General features: G+C 42.5%; 1 protein-coding gene across 6 annotated transcripts in view; it reads left to right on the top strand.

Annotated features, from left to right (window-relative positions):
• Positions 1–23,274, top strand: part of DAPK1 (death associated protein kinase 1) — a 157,476-nt gene that overhangs the window by 63,060 nt on the left and 71,142 nt on the right. For all 6 annotated transcript variants that reach the window (XM_053292217.1, XM_053292215.1, XM_053292214.1 and 3 more), the window contains one exon: positions 10,760–10,981. In XM_053292217.1, coding sequence (XP_053148192.1) covers positions 10,760–10,981 — 222 coding nt within the window. The remainder of the gene's footprint in view (positions 1–10,759; positions 10,982–23,274) is intronic.

Below are 23,274 nucleotides of genomic sequence, written 5' to 3'. Positions count from 1 at the left end.
ACCTAGCTTGTTCGGAATAGGTGTAATATGCTCCAAGTGAGCAGTTCCAGAGAGAACCCTGGAAGCTGCATTCTGCACCAACTGAAATTTCTGAATATTCTTCAAGGGCAGCTCCACACAGAGCCCATTGCAGTAATCTAGGTATGATTAGATTATGATGTGGGTAACAATGGCCAGATCTGTCTTCTCGAGAAAGGGCCACAGCGGGCACACTAGCCGAAGCTGTGCAAAAGCACTTCTGGCCACTGTCTCCACCTGAGCATCCAAAAGCAGAGCCGGGTCTAGCAGTACTCTCAAGTTACACACTTGTTCTTTCAAGGGGAGTACAACCACGTCCAGAACTGATTTAAACCCTTCATCCTGATCAGCTATCCTACTGACCAGCAGTACCACAGTCTTGTCTGGATTCAATTTCAGTGTACTAGCCCGCCTCCAGCCCCCAATTCAGGACATCTACTACCTCCCTAGGATCAGATGATAAGCAGAGATATAGCTGAGTGTCATCTGTATATTGCTGTAACTCAGTCCAAGTCCCCGGATGATCCCTCCCAGTGGTTTCATGTAGATGTTAAACGGGGCAAGACTGAACCCTGCAGAACCCCACAAGCCAGTGGCCAAAGGGCCGAGCAGTTACCAGCATCACCTTCTGGACCCTTCTCCCAAGAAAGAACCAAAGCCATTTGAAAGTAGTGCCTCCAGTCCCCATATATTTAAGAGGTGGTCCAGAAGGATACCATGGTCGATGGTACTGAACACCACTGAGATGTCCAGCAGAACCAACAGTGACACACTCCTCCTGTCAAGCTCCCAGCTTAGGTCATTACTAGAGTGACCAAGGCAATTTCAATCCAGTGTTCCCTCTAACAGGGATTCTCAGATGTTGACTACAACTCCCAGAATCCCCAACTGCAATGGCTTTTGCTTGGAGTTTATGGGAGTTATAGTCAACAACATCTGTGAATCCATGTTAGCGGGAACACTGTTTCAGTCCCATATCCAGGATGGAAGCCAGATTGAAAGGGATCTAGATAATCTGTATCATTCAAGACCCTCTGCAGCTGAGATGCCACCTCACACTCAATCACCTTGCCCAAAAAGGGAAGATTAGAAACAGGAATGTAATTGTTCAGGTTGGAGGAATCAAGGGAGGGCTGCTTTAGTAGTGGTCTCGTCAATGACGGTGGCGGGGAAAAAACCCTTAAACAATTACTGTACTTGATTATTTTATTGTGCACTGTCATTCCTGTAGTTTATTGCTTTTATCGGGAGTTTCAAAGTTGATTGTTTTTGTTGTTGTGCAATGTCACCTGCCACTGTTTTATCGCAATAGCATACTGACACACAATCCCAGTGTGTCATCACTTTGCAATTTTGGATGTAAAATGTAGATTTAATGCTGCTGATTTCTTAACCATGGTTATCAAAAATTTCTGGTAAGAACTAATCAGCCTACATTCATTTCACTATAATCTTAATTGATAATTATCATCTTCACAAGTTAGCCTACTTCCTCTCAAATGTTCATGCATTGATCATCTTGAATTGGGATGGATGACATTATCACAAACTATGCTATTGAGGTGTCCCTACAACTGTACTAAATATGGCCCAATTGTGCCTCAAAACATTAATGTCTTCCATCTTGGATTGGGGTGGATAACATCATCAAAAAACAATGCTTTTGAAGTGTCCCTATGTGTCCCAACAACTGTTCCAAATTTGGTTCAAATCGCTCCAGGCATTGCAGAGTTGATAGAGAGGAAAGAACACACACACACACACACACACACACACGAGCGCGAGAGAGTGAGCTGGGTTATCTCATAGACTTACTTTCCTTAAGGAAAGTAGGCCAAAACATTCCTTTAAAGTTTTAAGGAAACTTTAAAACTTTAGGCTTGCACATTCCATCTCCCTACTTACATATGAATTCCTTCACTTTTAAGTGTTAACCATACTTATTGTCAGTGCCAACTAATGCTACAACATGGTTAATGTTAGCTAAATATTAAATATATTTATTCAGAAATAGTCCTGTTGAGCTTTATGGGATTTATTTCCTATTAACTGAATTTACCAGAGAGGTTTGAAGCTAATACTCAAACTCAGCTAGTAGTGTAGATTTAACACACACTATGGTTAATGCTGGCATGGGATGGAAGGGATGAAATCTGAACTGGATTTTGAACTTGGTTTTCTCTAAACCAGAATTGGAAACCATGTTGAAACTGCAAACTTTGCTTGCAGACAAATTCTGCATATTTTGCCCACTTTGGATGTAACAAGAAACTATGCTAGACAAGAGGAGCATGTGGGAACTAAGGACAAGAACAGCCAGTCGTGTTGCCATTTTTGTGAACCGAAATTAAACTTTCCAGCATGGCAGTGACACCTGTTTACCAGTGACACATTTACCACAAGCACGGTGTAATTACCTGCTCACTTGGGGTACTGAAAAACATTACTGCAAACATGAGAGTAGATGGTTGTGTTTGATAAATAATCAGACTTTCAAATACTTTTTTGGAAGATTTTTCTTGAGCATCTCATTAGCTTTCTCTTTCCAACACACTGAAGCTGTTTTTATGATTAGCCAAAACTTGGGTTAGGAAGCCAAGCCCAGGTTTGGCGGCTTATAAGAACTACCAGCTACCAGCAGCGCTTTGGTGGCAAACCTGCCTGCGCAGTCACCATCTTAAATGAGATTAAGGGAGCGCTCGTTCCCTTAACCCCATTTCCCTGCTCATGTGTAACACTGGCTTTTAGCTGGTGCTGCAGCAGCGATGGGCACTTGCCTATCACTGCTGGGATACCCATAATACACTGTGCACTTGCGCAGTACATTGTGAGAGTTCCGAGGGCCGGGAGGATGCATCTTGTCCCCTGACCCCGCACACTGCCGAGGGCTGCCAGCAGTCATCTGATATACCCACCCAGGGAGAAATGAGGGGTTTTTCTGTGGGGAAGTAAGCAGCCTCCCCCCCACACACACACTCCTTCAGGCCTCACACAACTATGAGCTAAGGGGGGAAGTTGCCAAATCATCTGCTTCTCATTGCTCTGGGTTTTGATCTTCTATCAAACTGCTCTTTTAAATAATATCACTTTCTGTCAATGTGTTTCAGTGAAAAGACCTCATGCAACCATGGCAAAAATGATGCATAATACATTCTGTCAATAAATCAGTAGTAGTCTGTAGCATTTTCTTTTTTAACTTTCTTAATTTCTAACTGCTCCTGTCAATTCTGCCTCTTTTAAAAAAAAGATTTACATAAAACAATGATGTATTTTTTAAAAAAAACAACACCTGTGTGAGAGAGTGTGTGTGTAAAAATTAGGAGGCTGTTGGAAATTCCCTTGCAGCTTTTATTGCTATCCCAACATAATGGCTTTTCCATTAGAAGACTGGGGACCATACTACATGTGATGTTTAAAGCTTAACTGTTGTTGTTTTAGTTTTTCAATAACAGCTGATTTCGCTTCTCACAGATTGGTACCACAGTGTGAACAGGGGCTTTTACTCTACCCTTCTGCCATAATCCCATTTCAATTGGTGCCAATAGGAGACTTGCCAGAGTAAATCTCAGGGACTCCTGATCAGTGTTCCCTCTAACAGGAATTCCCAGATGTTGTTGACTACAACTCCCACCATCCCCAAGCAAAGGCTATTGCAGCTGGGCATGCTGCAATATTAAGCAACATCTGGGAATCCCTGTTAGAGTTGTAGTCAGCAATGTCTGGGAATCCCTGTTAGAGGGAACACTGTTTCTGATCAGCTATTGTTTGCCAGTGAAGAGCTAAGCCCGTCAGGGCTGCTAACATTTTAAACGTCATGTGTAGTTTGGCCCTGAACTACGTATTTTCAAGACTGAGATATATGCAGTTGCAAGTCTTCATCCTTGGTTTTTTTCTCCTAAGAGACTAGATGTAATTTTTCCAGAAGTATAAATCCAAGATTGTTAATGTGTAATACAGTCAAGGCCATGTAACATAATATGTTCATCACACACACAATTTGGCACATGCAAATCCCTTAAAATATCTGGATTTAAGCATGTTGGATTGTTGGCATAGTCTCAAGCATATTTGTAAGCAAGTTTCCTGTAGTCTATATAAACTCCTAACATAAAGGCTTACAGAATTTTAATTGTACTTTGACTAGAAGATGGAGGTAATAACAACAAAAGAGTTGGAATCTGTAATAACTAATACCTTTTTTGATCTCGGCAGTCACTGTGATCATTTCCTATGAGGAGGTGGATGAATGCTCATTTGTAAGGAATTTAAATTGGTGCCTGTGATTGATTTTAGGAAACCTGCCTTATAAGCAGTGGCAGCTTGTGGGGGTGAGGGAGCACTAGGCAGGGCAGATGATAGGTGGATACGTGGTGAGAGATGGAGGCGATTGTGGACACCTGCAGAGGTGGATCCAGGACTAGGTGGATGCCTTAGCTACAAATCTGCACTTTGCCAACTATTGCTAATGATTGGGATCAAAATACAAACACACGCACACACACACCTCAATTGTTCATCAGCAGAGGTATAGAGAAATATGGAAAACATCAGTTGCTTTATAATGCTTAACAGGACTAGAGTAGTAAGTAGACTTGTATCTAACAAGGCAGGATCAAAACACACACGAAAAGAACTGTACAAGCCACAAGTAAAGCATGGACCAGCTACAAAAAGCTGCTGCTGTGGAGAGTAAATGCACCCTGAAGTCACCAGGGCAGCTCTGTCTGCCTGATTATTTTAAAAATGAAAACAGCAACCTCTGAGCCAGAGTGGTACAGTTAGTAGGGGTATGCATGGAACCAGCTGGCCGGTTCGCCTTGAGTCCAGACCGGACTCAAACCTGACCGGCCAAATCTGGTCTGGCCCCAATCGACACCGCCCCACCCCCCGGTCCGGTCTGGACAAGTCCATGGAGTCTTATTTTTTTAAATAAATAAATAAATAAAATCAAAATATCTCTAGCCCCTTTGGGGGGCTTCCTGAAGCCTGGGGGGGGGTTCCATGAAGGTTTTTCCTCCCCCCCCACGGCCCGGGAAAATGCTTACCTCTGTAAGTGCGCATGGCAGCCAAAAATGGCCACCGCACATGTGCAAATTACCTCTGTGAGGCCCTGGGTCATGCCAGGGCTCGCACGGGCCATTTATGCATGCGCCGCAGCAGCCAAAATGGCCACCACGTGCACTTACAGAGGCCCGAATGGGCCAAATACAAGCATTTTCCTGGGCCACTGAGAGGCTGGGGGGGAGGGGGAACCTTCATGGACACACACACACCCATGGCCTACAGGAAGCCCCCCAAAGGAGCTAGAGGTATTTTGATTGATTGATTGATTGATTGGTTGGTTTAAAAATTCTAATTGCGGACTTGTCTGGTGGTTTGGTTCTGGTCCTGATGGAACTGTGGGGGGGGGGGGGGTTCAATCTCGAACCCCTGGACCAAACCTTTGAACCTTCAGACCGGTCCACACATCCCTAGTGGTTAGTATGATGGACTAGACTGGAGAAATCTAAATTCAAATCCCCATTCAGCCATGAACCTCACTGGGTGACTCTGGTATAGTCACTTATCTCTCAGCATAATGTTCCTCAGAGGGCTGTTAGAAGGATAAATGTAACCATGTGTACCACTCTAAGCTTTTTGGAGGAAGCATAGGTTATACATGCAAATGTGAATAAATCTATATAAGCCACAGGCAAAGTAAAGACCAACTACAAAAGTGGAGAACAAATGCATTCTGAAGTTACAAGGGCAGCTCTGCCTGCCTATTTCAAAAATACATACATAAATTATAGAAAAATCACAAGTTTTTCAATTATGCTTGCTGAAGCTATGAACCATCTCCTGTAACTTAAAAGGACACCATGGGAAGCACAGATGCATGGCGACACCCTCTCCCTACTCCATGCTTGCTGAGCAGCTGGGTGCCACTCTCTGCCCCCCTTGGATACCCATCACTTAGCCTGGGTGTACATCCTAGCAAGCAATGAATATTTTTAATAGAGTTCTTAATTCTTGCCCAATGAACCATAATCTCCAGTGTACATATTAATGTTACAGATATTGGCCCCAATCCAGAAAAAACACTGGTTAGCTCTCTGCATAGCAAATGCATTAAAAAAATTATTTTCCTTCCAACAGAATCCATTCCATCTCTGCACCACACCCATATGGAAAGCCACTTCTGCAACTATTTAAAAAGCAGCTTGGACTCAGAAATCCATGCATATGCCCTAAAATAACATTCTGGATTCTTATGCCAGTTTCTAATCTAATTAGTTCTGTCTTATAGTTTGCTGTTCCTTCCAATATTTTATTGCATGTCATTTTGGGAATGGGCTTTAATGCTTTTCACGCAGACCAGATCAGAGAGCAAGGGAGAAAAAACAGAGGTTGCATTCCTCCCCTCCAAACACAAAGAAGTCAACAAAAGATCAAACTTACCAAGAACCAACCTGCCTACATACTTTCTAACCAAAATGATTGTATTCTTCTGAGTAGCTAAAAGAAAAATTTCCCCACTCTCTGGGCACTCCAGCTGCCTGAGAAGTCAATCAACCTTCCCGCTCTGATTGGTTTATAGGGTAGTTCTAGGACTGCCCACCAGGGATATGCACAGAACCAGTTCGGAGGGACTTTATGTTCCAACGACTGACAGTTCAGCCGGTTTGAAGGCAGGGCACATACCTTTAAGGGCAGGGGAGGGTGCCCTTACCCCTCCCACTGTGTTTCACCCACCTCCTGTATTTCCCCCACCGGCACTAAATTTAAAAAGTGTACGGGCCGGCAGCATACCTCCCTGCCACCCGTTGTCCTCCTTGGCCGGAAATACCCAGCACACCTGTGCATGCCATGCTCGCTCTCACACTGGCCTGACTGACATGTGTGCAAGTGAGCATGATGTGCACATGCCAGGAGTGTGCATGTGCTCCGGGTACTCCCAGATACTTCCTGCAGAGGAGGACACCAGGGCGGCAGGGAAGTATGCTGCCGCTCTGCCCAACACTTTTTAAATGGAGTGCCAGTGGGGGAAACATGACGAGAGGGGTAAGGGCACCCTCCCTCGCCCTTAAAGGTATGCCGCCTGCCTTTGAACCTCCCCCCGCCAGTCCTGTGCACATCTGTACTGCTCACTTTGCAAAAACAAAAGTGAGCATTAGGGATGTGTACGAACCCCTGTTCATTCAATGACTGGAATACAAACTGGTTTGTGGTTCAGCCAAACCATGAACAGGTTCGAAAGTGCCACTGGCGTTGGGCAAGCAGCACCTTTATGAGTGAGTACAGCAGGTCCTTACCTGCATGTCCGCCTCTCCATGCAGCTTCCTGCTGCAGCGGCACTGCCTTCCAGAAGCCCATGTGTGGCAGCATGGCACCAGCAAGCATGTGGCCTCTACACATGCGCTGAAATAATTTGTGTGATCAGCATGGTGTTGCTGTTCATACACATGGCTTCTGCACATGTGTAGAAGCCATGTGCATGCCAGCTCTGTGCTGCCATACGCGGGCTTCGGGGGGGGGGGCTGCATGGAGCAGCGGCACACAGGTAAGGATCAGTTGTACTCTCTTTTAAAGGTGCTCCCCCATGCCCGGCACTGCATTCAAACCGCTGATAGGCTGAATCAGAACAAACCAGTTCACTGAGCCATGAGCGGGTTCATATTCCAACTGCACATCTGTAGTGAGCATAATTATTGGCTCCTGACCATTATTTTTTTGTTAAGACCTGGGGCTTTTCATTGGTTCTTTGAGATTGATGCTACTGTCACCCACCTCACAATTTTTAAAACAGGAGAGCCAGCATGGTGTGGTGGTTAGAGTGCTGAACTAGGACTGGGGAGACCCGAGTTCAAATCCCCATTCAACCATGATACTTGCTGGGAGACTCTGGGCCAGTCACTTCTCTCTCAGCCTAACCTACTTCACAAAGTTGTTGTGAGGAGAAACTTAAGTATGTAGCTCTGAGCTATTTGAAATAAGAGTGGGATATAAAATGTAAATAATAAAAATAATAATAATAATAATAGAGGAGCAGGCTTCAGGCAAGAGCAGCAAGAAGCAATGGAGGGAGGAAGTAGGCACACTAAATGGAGACAGAAACAACATGGCTGACTGAGAAATTTAAGATGAGTGCCATCCACTTTGCCCATAAATAAGATCCACCCCTGCTTACAAGTTGTTATAAGTTAATTAGTGTTGCATATGTGTGCTTGCTGTCCATCTGAAGGAGCAATAATGTACAGTAGATGCAGACCATCTTTAAGTAAACTTGTGAATGGTTTTTTTCACTGTTCACACTTCATTTTCATCAGCGGTTTATTTCATGGCCTGAATACTAAAACAGAAATCTAGCTGTCAGATAATAGGATAACTAGTCAGAAAGATAGTTAATGGTTTTTCGGACACAAAGCACTTTGGTAGATTGATACCAAGTGCCTTGCATAAAGTAGATTTGGAGCAGCAATTATCCGCTGGTTCAAAGAGAATTACAGGAGCACAAAACAAATTACTGTTATTAAGAGGGTACTTATTCTTGCCATGTGTTGTCATAGTGTTTCACAGCCTTAAACTTGCCCCATGGGGAGGATAGAATTATATGTGTTAATATTATTTTAAATAGAATGCTGGATGTTTGTTTTTTAATCATCTCTGTTCTAAGATAAGTCCATGCCACTTCAGAGAGTAAAAAAACCTAATTTTGTAATTTGGTATCACCTGTGTTTGCAGCACAGGCAACTGTGAGAGAACATAGTAATTAAATGAGTACAACAGGTAACATGTCACTAATGTAGTGGTTAATCTTATAAAAATGGCTTTAGGGGTTTCTTCCCATACTTGGAAACCACACTTATGAAAAAGTGTTCTCACTTCAGTTTGGAGGTGATTTGCATGTTCTGTCTTTAAAAACAAGTCATGAATTGTACAATAACTATTTTGTTAATATTTCTTCATAATGAATATTGCAAAACAAATGAACACTCCCCAAAAAAGCAATGTTCAAGCATACAATTAAGTTCCATATATTGTACAAGTATACATATCCATGCGATGCAATGAGAGTAGTGATATCTGGATAGGAAGGGGTTAAAGCCCAGTAGCTAAGTCCAGGAAACCCTGAGGGAGAAGGGATCAGTTGAAGCTGAAACTTCAGAGTGTGTGTGTTTGATATACAGCCTGGAAGAAGGGTGGGTTAAGAAGAACCAGGCTCGATTCTTAAAAAATGAATATTGTTTTAGTTCTAATATATGAGCTCTGGGAGGAAAGAATATGTAAACCCAGACTCATAGACATGTTTAAACCAGAAGTGAATGAAAGTGTACTGTTCTGTAGAGATGTGCATGAAATTGATTTTGTGATTCATTTCGAGCTCAAAACTAATCACAAAATCCTTGAATTGATTCGTCGAAACAGTGGCCAAGTCGGCTGTTTCAACAAAGCAGCCTCAATATTTTGAGTGTTTTGAGCACCATCTTGGGACCTGTGTTTTCTGAGAAATCTGATTGACCAATTGTGGTTGGCACTTATACCAGGCCTCTGCCCTGGACGTAGTGCATTGGACCGCCTTGGAGGACTGGTCTACCCACCAAACCCTTTTGATAGACCAGCTCTCTCTGGAAAAACAGGCCTCAAAATGGTGCTCGAAACATTTTGAGTCAAAACAGGGCTGTTTCGTTTCAAGCTCAAAACAAGCCCTTTATTTTAGGGGTGTTTTGTTTCAAGGTCAAAATGCTTGAAACAGCCTATTTCGAGCTCGAATCTATTCGAGCTTAAATCGTTCAACACATCTCTACTGTTCTGTAAAAGACACTCTTTTATAACCAAGCAAGAGAACTACCCTACTTACTAAGTAGAGAAACAAGCAAACCTTATCAGCAACTGTAAATTAATAAACCTTTATTTGTTTTATTAAATAACTAAAAAGTGTGTCTCTGTACTATCATGCTACCTTCCTGCAATAGCAAAGCTGAAGACCGCAATAAACAGAGTTCTTCATTATTCAAAGAGTCTATGGTGTCAGTGAAACAAGACCATGTTGGAAAATTAGGAAGCAAAAGCACACATAATCTTCCCCTCTCTCATCACAATCCAAGGCACCTTTTAAAGCAGTCTTATATTTAGGAGTGGGAGAGCAACTGACCCTGTTCAATCCAGCATAACTAACTCTGCCATTTATGGCTGTTGCTAGTGACTCCTTTCTGTTTCTTTTTAGATTGTGGGCCCCTTTGGGACAGAGCCATTTTCTCACTCCTTTTGCTGTGTAAACCACTTTGTGATTATTTGTTCAAAAGCTGGACATAAATATTATTAAATATGAAGCAAGGTACACTTTAGAAGAGGCAGGACAGACCAAGGTTTACTGATCATCTGTAGCACTAATTGAGATTTAAGTAGTTAAAATTAACCATGACAGTTTGATTACTGAACCATTGGCAGTGGGGGCAGTGCGGGGGGGTTGTTGGCGTGTTAACATATTCAGTGATCCAACACAGAATGTTGTTTTGTCTTTTGTCTTTAGAAAGTTTAGAATAATAAAAAGCCTTCTGAAGGCAGTGTGTGTTTCTGGAAAAAAACCTTCTGTGTTGGTAGAAGGCTGTTTTTCCCACACTGCAGTCAAGGACTTTTTGTTTTATGTGCAAGTGTACTGTATTTAAAAATTTATCCCGTTAATGCTAGCAATGAGTGTTTGGAGAACTGTTTCTGCTTTAAAAAATACAATAAAATCCTACTGTCTTGTGTCTCTTAGTGGGCAGTTTGCTGTAGTAAGAAAATGTCGTGAGAAGACCACTGGTGCACAGTATGCTGCAAAATTCATCAAGAAACGTAGAACAAAATCTAGCCGTCGGGGAGTGAGTCGAGAAGACATTGAGCGAGAAGTAAACATATTAAAAGAAATCCAGCACCCCAATGTGATCACACTGCATGATGTTTATGAGAGTAAAATGGATGTCATTCTTATTCTGGAACTGTAAGTAGTTTTTAAATTCCTATGGGAGGGCAAAAATATTGTGTTTGTGTGAGAGAATCCAGCTTCTCCAGTGTTCTTTAAATTCTGAGTGGGTGGTGGGGTGGGGAAAGATGGTAGACAGCTCACTGAGAAATGTGCAGCTTTTTGAGAAAACTTTTTGGCTAAAGAGCAGAACATAAGTACTGTATGGAAATAATATTATTGAACTAATTAGTACTACACTGCAGATGGGTGCTAGGCCTGGCCCAGGACTTGAAGTAAAGACTTGTGCACTGTGTTATGTGCTAGAGTTTAATATCTAGCAAATCAGGAAAATGAGTTCTCTTAGATGAACAGTGAGGAAGCAAGAGAATGTAACAGAGATGAACTGTAAATTCCTATCATGTTCACAAACATGTGGCAAGCAAAAATATGTGTCAGTTTCTTATTGTTTGCTTATTCATGGAACATGGAACGCAACTTGTTCAGGACTGAAAGCCATATTGGAAACTTATGCTGTCTGTACTTGCAAACACAGCTTCCACTGAATTTTCAAAATTATTGCACAATGATGTGTTTTCAAATCATTGCTCAACAGTGCTGGTTCCTCCTGGAGAACATTGCTTTGGATGTCAGCCAGTATTGTTACTTATTTACTTATTTACTTTTCAACAAAAAAGTGATCTTGCTATGTGTGGTTTGATGTGATTATAAATGGAGTTGTTTCTGCCTTTCCCTTAATGTGTGTATGTGTTAATTTGGAGATATAAAGGAGATGTAAAGTCAGTTTTGACACCATTCGGTTTGACATCTGTTTTCCACCTAGGTTGCTTCTCATGATACTATTTATATTTTCAATTAGGGATGGGCCCAGACCGGTCTGGAGGCCATTGAAAAGGCCTCCGGACCGTTCCGGACCTGGGTGGTTCGGATCGGGAGTGGGGAGTAGCTTTAAGAGCGGTGGGAGGGTTTACTTACCCCTCCTGCCACTTTCCTGCTGTGGCGCCCATAATCTTCAGAGTAATTGGGGTGGCAGGATATCTCCCTGCCGCCCCTTCCCCACTGCTGGTCTGCAAAAACTCCCAGTAATCCTGTGCGCGCGTGCGCGCACGTCAGTGACATGGAGCACGCGCACAGGATTACTGGGAGTTTTTGCAGACCAGCAGCGGGGAAGGGGCGGCAGGGAGGTAGCCCAGAGCCTATCCATGTAGTACACCGCTCTGGGCTCCTTGGATGAAGAGCAGGATATAAAATGTAAAACAACAACAACAACAAACATAGAGGATTTTTTTCCCCATCTAATAGTTCAGTTCAGAAATCATGGTAAGTCATAGTCAAATCTTGGTTCTGCATAATGTCCCCAGTTCTCAAGAGTGTGTGCTCCCCTGCCTGCACAAGTCTTAGAAGAATTCTACTTCCACAAGTCTTAGAAGAATTCTACTTCAAGTTCTGGTGGTAAAAATAAATCAAGATTGGTTGTAATATCCAAACCAACCAATTGACACTTTATGTAATCTTTTTTTGAATTCATAAATGTTATACTTTAACTCCTCTCCTGACTATAATGTAAATGTATCCGTCTTCTATAACTGCCAAGCTTAATTCAGTATAATTATTTGTGGGAATAGTATGCACAGGCTTTAATAAAGCCTGCAGTTCATTACAAGAGTACAGTTTGACTACTTATGTTAAGTATGTGTGCACATACTGTACCATGAAGTAGTTATGTGGAATTCTGTTGATACTGCATTCCAAATTCCTAAGACACTTTTAATATTGAGCCTATATTGTTCTTTGTATGTTAATAGTTAGCCATTACAGAACTAGGCTGCAATTCTGTGCATGAAGTCCTACTGATCTCAGTGAGTTGTCTGTATTTGAAGCAACATTCTCCTCTTGGGTTGATTATTAAGGGAGAACACCTGGAACAGTCTACCAGCAGAGGCCAGATGTTTCTTTGCTATCAAGCCCCTTTTCTTCTCTCTCATCAGGAAGTAGTATTCTGTATGTTACTTCAGCACTTAGATAAAACCAGGTCTCATCTGGCTCTGGGAAGCTCATTGTCCTCAGTCTTGTAGGAGAAGCGGTTGGCCTCCTGCAAAATTTCCATCAACTTGGAAGTGGGAAAGTATAGAAAGGATATGATGAAACTGAGAGAGTCTTAAAGAAGCAGCTGAGAAGAGGCTTGAAAAACTGAAGGTTTCAAGAAGCTTGAAAAGGTTGAATAAGATACCCACCTTAAACAGCACATTCCAAGAGCATTAAGATGTGACAAATGGAGACAGTATGACAGATGGAAATTGCATTAATGAGATTTATATCACATGTTTGTAACTACTTTTATACTCATCCAGCATCACCATCAAACATGACCCACCATGAAATGACTTGGAAGAAAACCGCCATGTAGTATGCAAACAAGTGGAATTTGCAAATCAGTTACATGAGATGCAGAAATTATGGTTAACATTTGGCCTTAACATTTCAAAGTAAACATACTTCTTCTAAGTGGTCTCTGTCCATCACACAGATGGGCTTCGCACCTGCGGGAAGACCAGTCCAGAAACCTATCAAGCTGATAAATTCTTTTCTGCTTTCCTAGCTAGGTAGCTAAGGACATCCCCTTATCCTTAGTCACATGACCCAAACCCCTTCTCCTCAGTTCTAGAGTCCACCGAGAAAAAACACCTCTGAAGAGGGGTAGGAAGGGCGGGTGTGACTCGACTGGACAGATGACCACCAGAAGAACTACAGTTACAGTTAAGCAACCTGCAGTTCTTCTAAGTGGTCTCTGTCCATCACACAGATGGGCGCATCGCAAGCTCCAGAACCAAGGAGGAGGGTCAGAGCCGTGGACCAAGGAGGTAATCTTGAAAATGGTGACTTGCATTCCCTGGAGGAACACAGACAAAAGAAGATTCAAAGGCCAAAACTTTTATTAAATTACAAACATACATGTCCTTTCCTTTCCTTTCCTTTCCTTTCCTTTCCTTTCCTTTTCTTAAAGAACTCCCCCACACCCTTTTCAAACTTTACAGAGGAAAAAACAAACAAACAAAACAGCAAGGCAAGCAGTACAGCAGTGAGGACAGGTTGGGGAAAGAGAACTGAACAGGCAATCTAGCCGAGTACTGATTGTAAAACCGATGTCCCAAAGGACGCATCCTGTCGAGACCTAACATCCAAGGCATAATGCTTAATAAATGTAGAGGGGTTAGACCATGTCGCAGCCTGGCAAATTGTCAGTAAAGGAAGACCCCTAGCAAATGCAGTAGAGGTAGCCACTGCCCTGGTGGAATGGGCCTTCAAAGGGACTGGTGGGGAACAGCCAGCAAGCTGGTAGGACAATTTAATGGTCTGAACCACCCATGAGGAGATGGTCTGAGAGGAGGCCCTACCACCTTTAGAAGGCATGCCATATGTTATGAACAAGGCCTTCATTCTGAAAGGTGCAGTATGGTGTACATAAAAGGCTAAGGCTCTTCTAACATTGAGTAACTGTAAGGTGCGATCCAAGGAGGAAGCGGGTAGGAAAGAACACTGGTAGTGAAAAAGGCTGGGACCTACGAAAAGTGGACACAACCTTGGGAAGAAAAGAGATGTCAATGCATAAAACAACCTTTTCCTAATGAAACTGGAGGAAAGGGGGGTCACATCTTAGGGCCCGCAATTCTCCTGTCCTCCTGGCCAATGTAATAGCAACTAGAAAAACCGTTTTAAAGGTTAAAAGTCTCAAGTTGCAGGATGCCATATGTTCAAAGGGTTTTTGCATCAGAGCAGTCAAGACGCACTGCAGGTCCCATGCAGGGGATTCGTGCCCTATAGGATTCGTCCCCCCTACAAAGACAGTAGAGATGGTGATAGGGGGAGACACAGGAAGCGGTTGTCAGAAAGCAGTCGAAGGCGAGGGAACCAGGGTCTCCTCGGCCACCAAGGGGCTATCAGGATGCCATTGGCGGAGTCCGTCATCATCTTCTGGAGAACTCGACCCAGCAGAGGCACAGGAGGAAAAAGGTACAGGAAATCTCCAGCCCAGGAAATTGCAAAAGCATCCCATATGGAGCCATGTCTGACACCTGCCCTGGAACAGAAGCGTGGACACTGGCAATTGGTTTTGCTGGCGAAACATCTATAGACATGTATCCCAACTGGTCGAATAGATGGCGAACGACCTGAGGATCCAGTCTCCACTCGTGGGAGGCATGGTGAGTTCGGCTCACCAGAAGATAGGTTTCCAGACTAGTCTTCCCGCAGGCGCGAAGCCCATCTGTGTGACTGGACAGATGACCACCAGAAGAACTACAGTTACAGGTAAGCAACCTGAAGTTTTTTGGATGATCTTGTACAGCACAAGAAGCCATCATCACTGAATGAAGAATACCAGCAAAAACCAAAAGAGAATTTTACCAATTTTATTGACTTCCAGCCTACTGAAAAAAAACAAAATTTATCTTTTTAGCCAATATGAGATCTACATGATTCTCAGCAAGAGTGGGGTGATGTGCTGTGTTCATTGTCTGCTAAATGGATCCGTAGGCCATGCACAATGTAGTGGAAAATGTATCTTAAAATCAGTTCTTGTATGCTTTTTCTAAAGGTTCTTAATTTCTGTACCATTTTTCATGAACATAACATGTTTTGGCCAACATGTTATTACTTCAAGGATATATACCCCCATATATCAGTCAAATGATCCCTAAGGTGCCTTGTTAGATTGAATACAGGAGGGGAGAACATGCAACAGCAGTGACAAAGGTCAGAGTGTGATTCTGTAGTACTCTGAAAGTTGCGGCCAGAGCAGAGTGACGTTTCTAGCAAGAAAGTAAAAAGCAAATCCTGTAACTGCTCCTTCTCTAGTCAGTGGTTGGAGTCAAACTAGTATTTCCTTTATCATCTTGCTCTTTCTGGTAAGCAGAGGGTACAGCCTCCCAGTTAGCTTTAGTTCTCTATCCAATGGCAAAGGCTAGAGTGTACTGCTGTCTTTTCCTGGTCTCCCACAGAGGCCTGTGAGGTGAGCTGAAAGCCTGAGACTGTTCTGCAGAACCTTGGAGAGCTCCAATGAATCAAGTTGATCCAATGGAGTCCCAGCTCTAACTGAACCCATTTTATGTCTCTTGGTCATGACTACCTCCCTCAGGCTTCACCCTTTTGTTGCAGAGTGTGGCTCCTTAAAGGGGCGGCTCCTGGGCTGGTGGCAGGGCATGCTTACCTGATGTATTCCTTGAGTTGGTAAGTGGGCACTGAAAGCTAAGCAGCTTCTGGTACATCATAGTCTAACTCATTGGGTGAGTCTGGCTTGTAGTTCTCTCTGAGAGTCTGGGTTGCCCGGTTTATTCTTGTCAGTAGGACCTGAGTCACACCTAGCAGCTAGGTGTCAGTGATGGGTATTTTCCTGACTCTTCTTCAATGGGATCTGAATCCTGGCTGTTGCTTGTCATCAAGGTCATAACACCTACCCTTCAGTTCTAAACTTCTGGGCAACATTTTGGCTTCATTTAAAAGCTATCATTTTAAAAAACAAGAGGCATACTTGAAAAAAGCAGGCATAAAATACATAAAAGTAGAATAAAGCAGAAACAGTTGTATTTTGTCAATTCCTTGACAAGAGATGTGGAAACCTAAAAGTGATTTTAACTAGCAGGTATTTCCCCCATCCCTCTAAAACAAGCAAACAAAGCATTAACTTCTTAAAGAATCACTTACATTTAAATATAGTTGAATGTTAACAAAATGTTAGTATAGCTGAGTTTTGGAGATAGTTTATTAAACTAAAAGCTGAGGCTGCAATACTGTGCACGTTTACTTGAAAGAAAGTCACATTCAACTCCAGGGAGATACTTTTTGCACTGAAGATGCATAGGATCAAACTGAAAAGCTACTACTCATTGTATATTGTTTTCATTCTCTATAATGCAACCTACATTGAACAGTAACAACCTACAGTATACAACCTACAGTATACCTTTCACACTGAGCCTGCCTGTATAAAACTTACTCATATTGATTGGAATTGATTCCACCACTCGTGAATTCTCATGTACTATTAATTGTAAACCGCCCTGAGCCATTTTGGAAGGGCGGTATATAAATCAATCTATCTATCTATCTATCTATCAAATAAATACATATTGAAAATTATTCATTCTCACATCAGGCAAAAATGGAATTATTTAATTGCATTTTAATATATAATAGGATGGAGATATTCCATTCTGAAACAAAGTGTTATTGTTTAGATCTTAAGAAAAAATCTAGCAACTAGAGTGCTGGACTAGGACCGGGGAGACCCGAGTTCAAATCCCCATTCAGCCATGATACTTGCTGGGTGACTCTGGGCCAGTCATTTCTCTCTCAGCCTAACCTACTTCACAGGGTTGTTGTGAGGAAAAACTTAAGTATGTAGTACACCGCTCTGGGCTCCTTGGAGGAAGAGCGGGATATAAAATGAAAAATAACAATCACTATAACTATAAGTTCAGAGTTCATTTTTCCAATAATGTACCCAATGGACTGTTTGTCATGTTAATATGTGTGTTTTATTTTCTCAGCACTTCAAGTGTAAGCCATTTTGTTAACAATGTATTGGGATAGAATTTTTTTTTTTAAAAGTTAAATGCACTGGGATTAAAATTCTCCATGGCACAATAAATCTTTAGCTGATGTGATGCCTTAATAATTTAATCAGTTCATTAATAAAGGCCCGTCAGTACAATAGTACTAGCTCATTAAGGAAAGAGGTTGCTGTTCTTTGAAGCTAATCCATTTTAGGTTACTGTTCAAGATCTATAATGATATCTTAAGGGATGTAGCATTTAATCCCAAAGCTTGGGTAAAAAGGTTTGCTAGCTTGAAAAAATACAGTAATTATTTTCTGGCACTGTGTGATGCATTTTTCTTCCCAAAGGAAGACAGTGTCACTGCAAACATCTTTTCCCCCTTTCAATGGTTTATTTAAAATCCATGCTTTTCTCCACAGAAGATATAGTAAATGCATGCATAGAAAATCTAGCAATTCCTCCTATAAGATTTCTGTTGATATATGTGTATTTTTAAGTACAAATGAAATCTAGACTTATTTCCAAAGAACTGTGTGCAGAAGAAGAAAATGTATTAGTGCTGTTGTATGAACTCTTGCTCAAGCACTAATTGAAGACTTCTCACAATCCACCAGGAGTTGTACAATAAATGTGATAAAAAGAATATTATGCAAGGTACAGCATTGTTCATGCAAACTATTGCAGAAATGGAAGATTTGAGAAATGGACTTGGGAAACACAAAATTGTAGGTGACCGTGTTAGAAAAACTGACAAGATTTTAGATTTATCTACGTTGTTGCCCTACTCAAAAAGTTACTAAAAGGTTACCCTAACTCAAAAGTCACAAAGCATTAAACAGTGAAGTTTTTAATTCTGCAAAACTCTTCAACTGGCTAAATGGTAAACAAAAGGACAGAGGGGGAAAGGGGGTATGTCATTCCTACACAAGACTCTTCTAACTGCCCTTCTGTGAGCACTAGTGTACTACTTCAAGTACACTGCAATTAATATTTATATAACACTTTTCAACAAAGGTCGCCAAAGTGGTTTTTGGATATTTAAAGAGTTCATAATAGTAATAGTTTCATACCCTCCCCTCACAACATAATCTGGAGTACCATGCCACATAACAGTTTGAAAGGCTTGTGGTAGTAGTCACCACTCTTTCAAACTAATGAGTGATCAAATCTGCTCCTCAGTAACAAACCAATGAGGGTTTCTCTTCTCGATATGTAGTTATGCTGAAAAGGAACAGGGACCTATGCCCCATTTCAACATAAACATGTTCATATCCCACTAGTAGTTTCAGATTATCTCTATTTTTACCATAAGGTTTATCTGTATCAACCTTACAGATACAGTATACCTTTCACATTACTCTAAGGCCAGAAATGTCTACATTTTTTCAGTGGGTCCCAAAATATTCCAGTATCAAATGCTATCTTTTGGCCTCTTTACCACACCTTGTATCTTCATGAAATGCTGGTGGTTGATTGCTCACCTCCATTGTCACTGTATCATTATTTGTGATGACTGGCTACATCTCACCGGTCACACCTATGTAAACTAACATCTCCTCATACAACAAGAGCATAGATCAGAAGAGGTCTCTCGTTACCACTCCAGATGTATTCAGTTCATAGGAGTCCTTGATAATTCTGCAACAAAGACTTCCCTTCCATATGATCGTGCTTGCATGCTGACCCACCTCCCAACACAAATGGTAGTTTCCTCCTGCCACCTGTACTGCCTTCCCAGTACAACACCGCAATGGCTTCATGTTGGTTACTACAGCAATGGTTTCATTTCCACATCTCCAAATGTGTCCACTACAGTGCTTGTTCCTGAACTTTTTCCACTTCAACCCCAATCTGAGACATTCTACATCTCCATACAGCTTCAGCTCTTATCTCTGTTGAGGGCAGTCCCATTGCAACCTACTTGTGGGAATTCCCTTCAGGACACCTCACAGTTTCTACCAAGACCACCCTCTCCCACTGTGGCGTGCATACAGTTAATACTTTCAGGTCTCAACCTGACTTCATATGCCGTATCAAGTATCTAGATCTCCTTGCAGCCTTCAAGGCATTGAATCCCTTCCCCCTACCATCATCCTTCATAGAGAGGTTGATATGGAATTGTCACACAATAATCCTACTTAGCCATAATGTAGTAATGCATAGCTATCGTACAAATGTATTGCATGCATTCATTGTAAAATCTAACCTAAGTATAGGACCTAACAAATGCAGAGTACAGATAGAAATTGTATGCTATATTGTGTGTTGAATATAATGTGGGAATAACTGTACCTGCATACATTGTGCACAGACTATGTGTGTAAATTTGATATTTTACTCTGATCAGGGTGGTGTTCCATGGGTGGGGACTCCTGTGATTTCCCCATTGTCATGGACGGACCACCATCTGGTTAAGGTTGGACTTTCAACCACTTCCCACCTCCGCAGGGACAAGGGGCCCATTAGAATGGTCCACCCGAAGAGTTTATTGGATCCACTAAGATTCCAAGAAGCCTTGGAGGGATTTAATGTTAACTTTGCTGGTGATCCTGTTGGTGCCCTGGTTGAGAATTGGAACAACTTGCTCACCAGGGCAGCAGACACGATTGCTCTCAAGCGTCCCCTCCAACCCACTTCAAATTTGGCCCCTTGGTATACGGAAGATCTACGGGGGCTGAAGCCGCAAGGTAGGCGACTGGAGCGCAAGTGGAGGAAGACTCGACTCAAATCTGACAGATTATAACAGAGCACAACTAAAGATCTATGCTCAGACAATACGTGCGGCAAAGAGGCAGTCTTTTCTGCCCGCATTGCCTCTGCGAATTCACATCCAGCGGAGTTGTTCAGGGTTGTGAGGGGATTCGTATCTGCCCCCCCTCCTTGAACCAGAATTTGGAGTCATCAGTTCGCCGCTGTGATGTGTTTAAAGAGTTTTTTGCAGATAAAATCTCTCAGATTCGGGCCAACCTGGATGGAGACTCCACAATTAATTTGATGCCTGAACTGGAGGTGCCCAGCAACTCCTCTTATGTGATTCGACTGGATTGGTTTCAGTTTGTGACTCTTGAGGATGTGGACAAGCTGCTTGGAGTGGTGGGGCCTACCACTTGTTCCCTTGACCCTTGTCCAACATGGCTTGTTCGATCTAGCAGGGAGGTTGTTGTAAACAGCCTGGTGGAAATCATAAATGCTTCTCTGAGGGAGGGCAGGATGCCTCCTTGTCTTAAAGAGGCAATCATTAGACCTCTTCTAAAGAAGCCTGCATTAGATCCCTCAGAGTTGAGCAATTATAGGCCTGTTTCCAACCTCCCATGGCTGGGCAAGGTAATTGAGAGAGTGGTGGCCTCTCAGCTCCAGGCGGTCTTGGAGGAAACTGATTATCTAGACCCATTTCAAACTGGTTTTTGGGTGGGCTATGGGGTGGAGACTGCTTTGGTCGGCCTGATGGATGATCTCCAATTGGGAATTGACAGAGGAAGTGTGACTCTGTTGGTCCTTTTGGATCTCTTGGCAGCTTTCAATACTATCGACCATAGTATCCTTCTGGAACGTCTGAGGGGGTTGGGGGTGGGAGGCACTGTTTTACAGTGGTTCCGCTCCTACCTCTCGGATAGATTCCAGGTGGTGTCAATTGGAGACTGTTGCTCTTCAAAATCTGAGCTTAAGTATGGTGTCCCTCAAGGCTCCGTACTTTCTCCAAGGCTTTTTAACATCTACATTAAACTTCTGGGAGAGATCATCAGGGGATTTGGAGCTGGGTGTTACCAGTACACTGATGACACCCAGAGGTACTTCTCCATGTCAACTTCTTCAGGAGCTGGCTTATCCTCCCTAAATGCCTGCCTGGAAGCAGTAATGGGCTGGATGAGGGAGCATAAACTGAAGCTAAATCCAGATAAGACGGAGGTACTTATTGTGCGAGGTCAGAACTCTAGAGATGGTTTTGATTTGCCTGTTCTAGATGGGGTCACACTTCCCCAAAAGGAACAAGTTCGCAGTCTGGGAGTACTTCTGGATTCACACCTCTCCCTGGTTTCTCAAGTTGAGGCGGTGGCCAGGGGTGCTTCTATCAGCTCCGGCTGATACGCCAGCTGCACCCCTTTCTCGAGATCAATGACCTAAAAACTGTGGTACATCTGTTGGTAACCGCTGGACTGGACTTTTGTAATGCACTCTATGTGGGGCTGCCTTTGTACATAATCAGCTTTAGTTGGTTCAGAAAATGGCAGCCAGGTTGGTCTCTGGGTCATTTCGGAGAGACCACGTTACTCCTTTACTTATGGAGTTACACTGGCTGCCAATAGGTTCCAGGACAAAATACAAAGTGCTAGTTATAACTTACAAAGCCCTAAATGGCTTAGGCCCTGGGAATCTAACAGAACGTCTTCTTCATTATGAGCCCCACCATTGAGGTCATCTGAGGAGGTCCGTCTCCAGTTACTGCCAACTCGTTTGGTGGCTACACAGAGACGGGCCTTCTCGGTCACTGCCCCGAGATTGTGGAATGTGTTCCCTGCTGAGATACGATCCTCCCCATCTCTGGCAATTTTCAAAAAACACCTGAAAACACATCTTTTCACCCAAGCTTTCTCAGCTTCCTAAATTTTGGGGGTTTTAATATCTGGTTTACTTTAAAATTTAAAACCTGATTTTGGGTTTTTAATCACTTTAATTGTTTAATTGTTGTTTTAAAATGCTTTTAAATTGTTAATTGTTATATTGTTTTTTAATTTGTTTTAGCTTTTTACTGTTTTAGTGGGTTGTTTTAATTGTAAACCACCCTGAGCCAGCCATTTTGGAAGGGCGGTATATAAATCAAATAAATAAACAAACAAACATAACCTGTGAAGATGGCTGTTGTAACTACCAGATGCTATATAAACAGGCAAAGTAGCTCAGGATCTCGCCCACTTCCCCCACCCCGGGATTGATGCCTTACCCACTATATTCTACCTTTTAGCAATTTATGACCAAGTTCACAACAATGCTCAGTCTCCCTAAGCAGGCACCTCTTCCTTTCTCATGATTGGACAACATCACCTCATCTTCTTTACCTCATATTCCAGTCCTGGGGAACCTTGTCAGTTGACCTTTTGCAACAAGGATCAACTCAGCACACAGTGCCAACCATTTTCCAGCTGAGCAGGCGATGATTCCTGCTCTTTTGGTTATACTTTCCTTCTCTACCCTTTTTCCTCTTTTCCTACTACCACCACAAGTTCTGCAAAAAATTCTAGCTGACAAAGCAAACTGCATTTTGATTGCACTGTATTGTCCCATCAACTCTTGTTTGATGTTCCTTCACATCTCTGGATATAGATGAATGTACATCCATCTGCCCAACATTCCACATAACCTCTCTAGGAACAATCAGTGGTGCATTTACAATGAAACCAATCATGTGGTGGCACAGGACCGCTGAATGATAGGAGGACCTCCACATGACTACTGTGTGTGTGTATACATGCACATCAATGCCTGTGTTGAAACTTAGCTTTTTTTTATCCTCTACTTCATCTAAATGATTTCTTCAAAGACACCATTGGTGGATTAATATGTGATAATACCTGCTAAGTTCTCCTTATGCTTATCCACCTTGTGCTATTGAGTGCGTTGTTGTTGTTGTTGTTGTTGTTGTTTTGGGGATTACTGTACTTACTCCCAAAAGTACAGTACTTACACCAGTAAAGTTTATGTGGCTTACATAGCAAAAGAAATGGTTGCCAAGTGGTTACTAATTCAGACTAAAGCTACTCC

Source organism: Hemicordylus capensis, chromosome 2, assembly GCF_027244095.1.
Source record: "Hemicordylus capensis ecotype Gifberg chromosome 2, rHemCap1.1.pri, whole genome shotgun sequence".
In the NCBI taxonomy this organism is placed as follows: domain Eukaryota; kingdom Metazoa; phylum Chordata; class Lepidosauria; order Squamata; family Cordylidae; genus Hemicordylus; species Hemicordylus capensis.
Note: the sequence above shows the minus strand (reverse complement) of the source record. Positions and strands in the feature narration are given on the sequence as shown.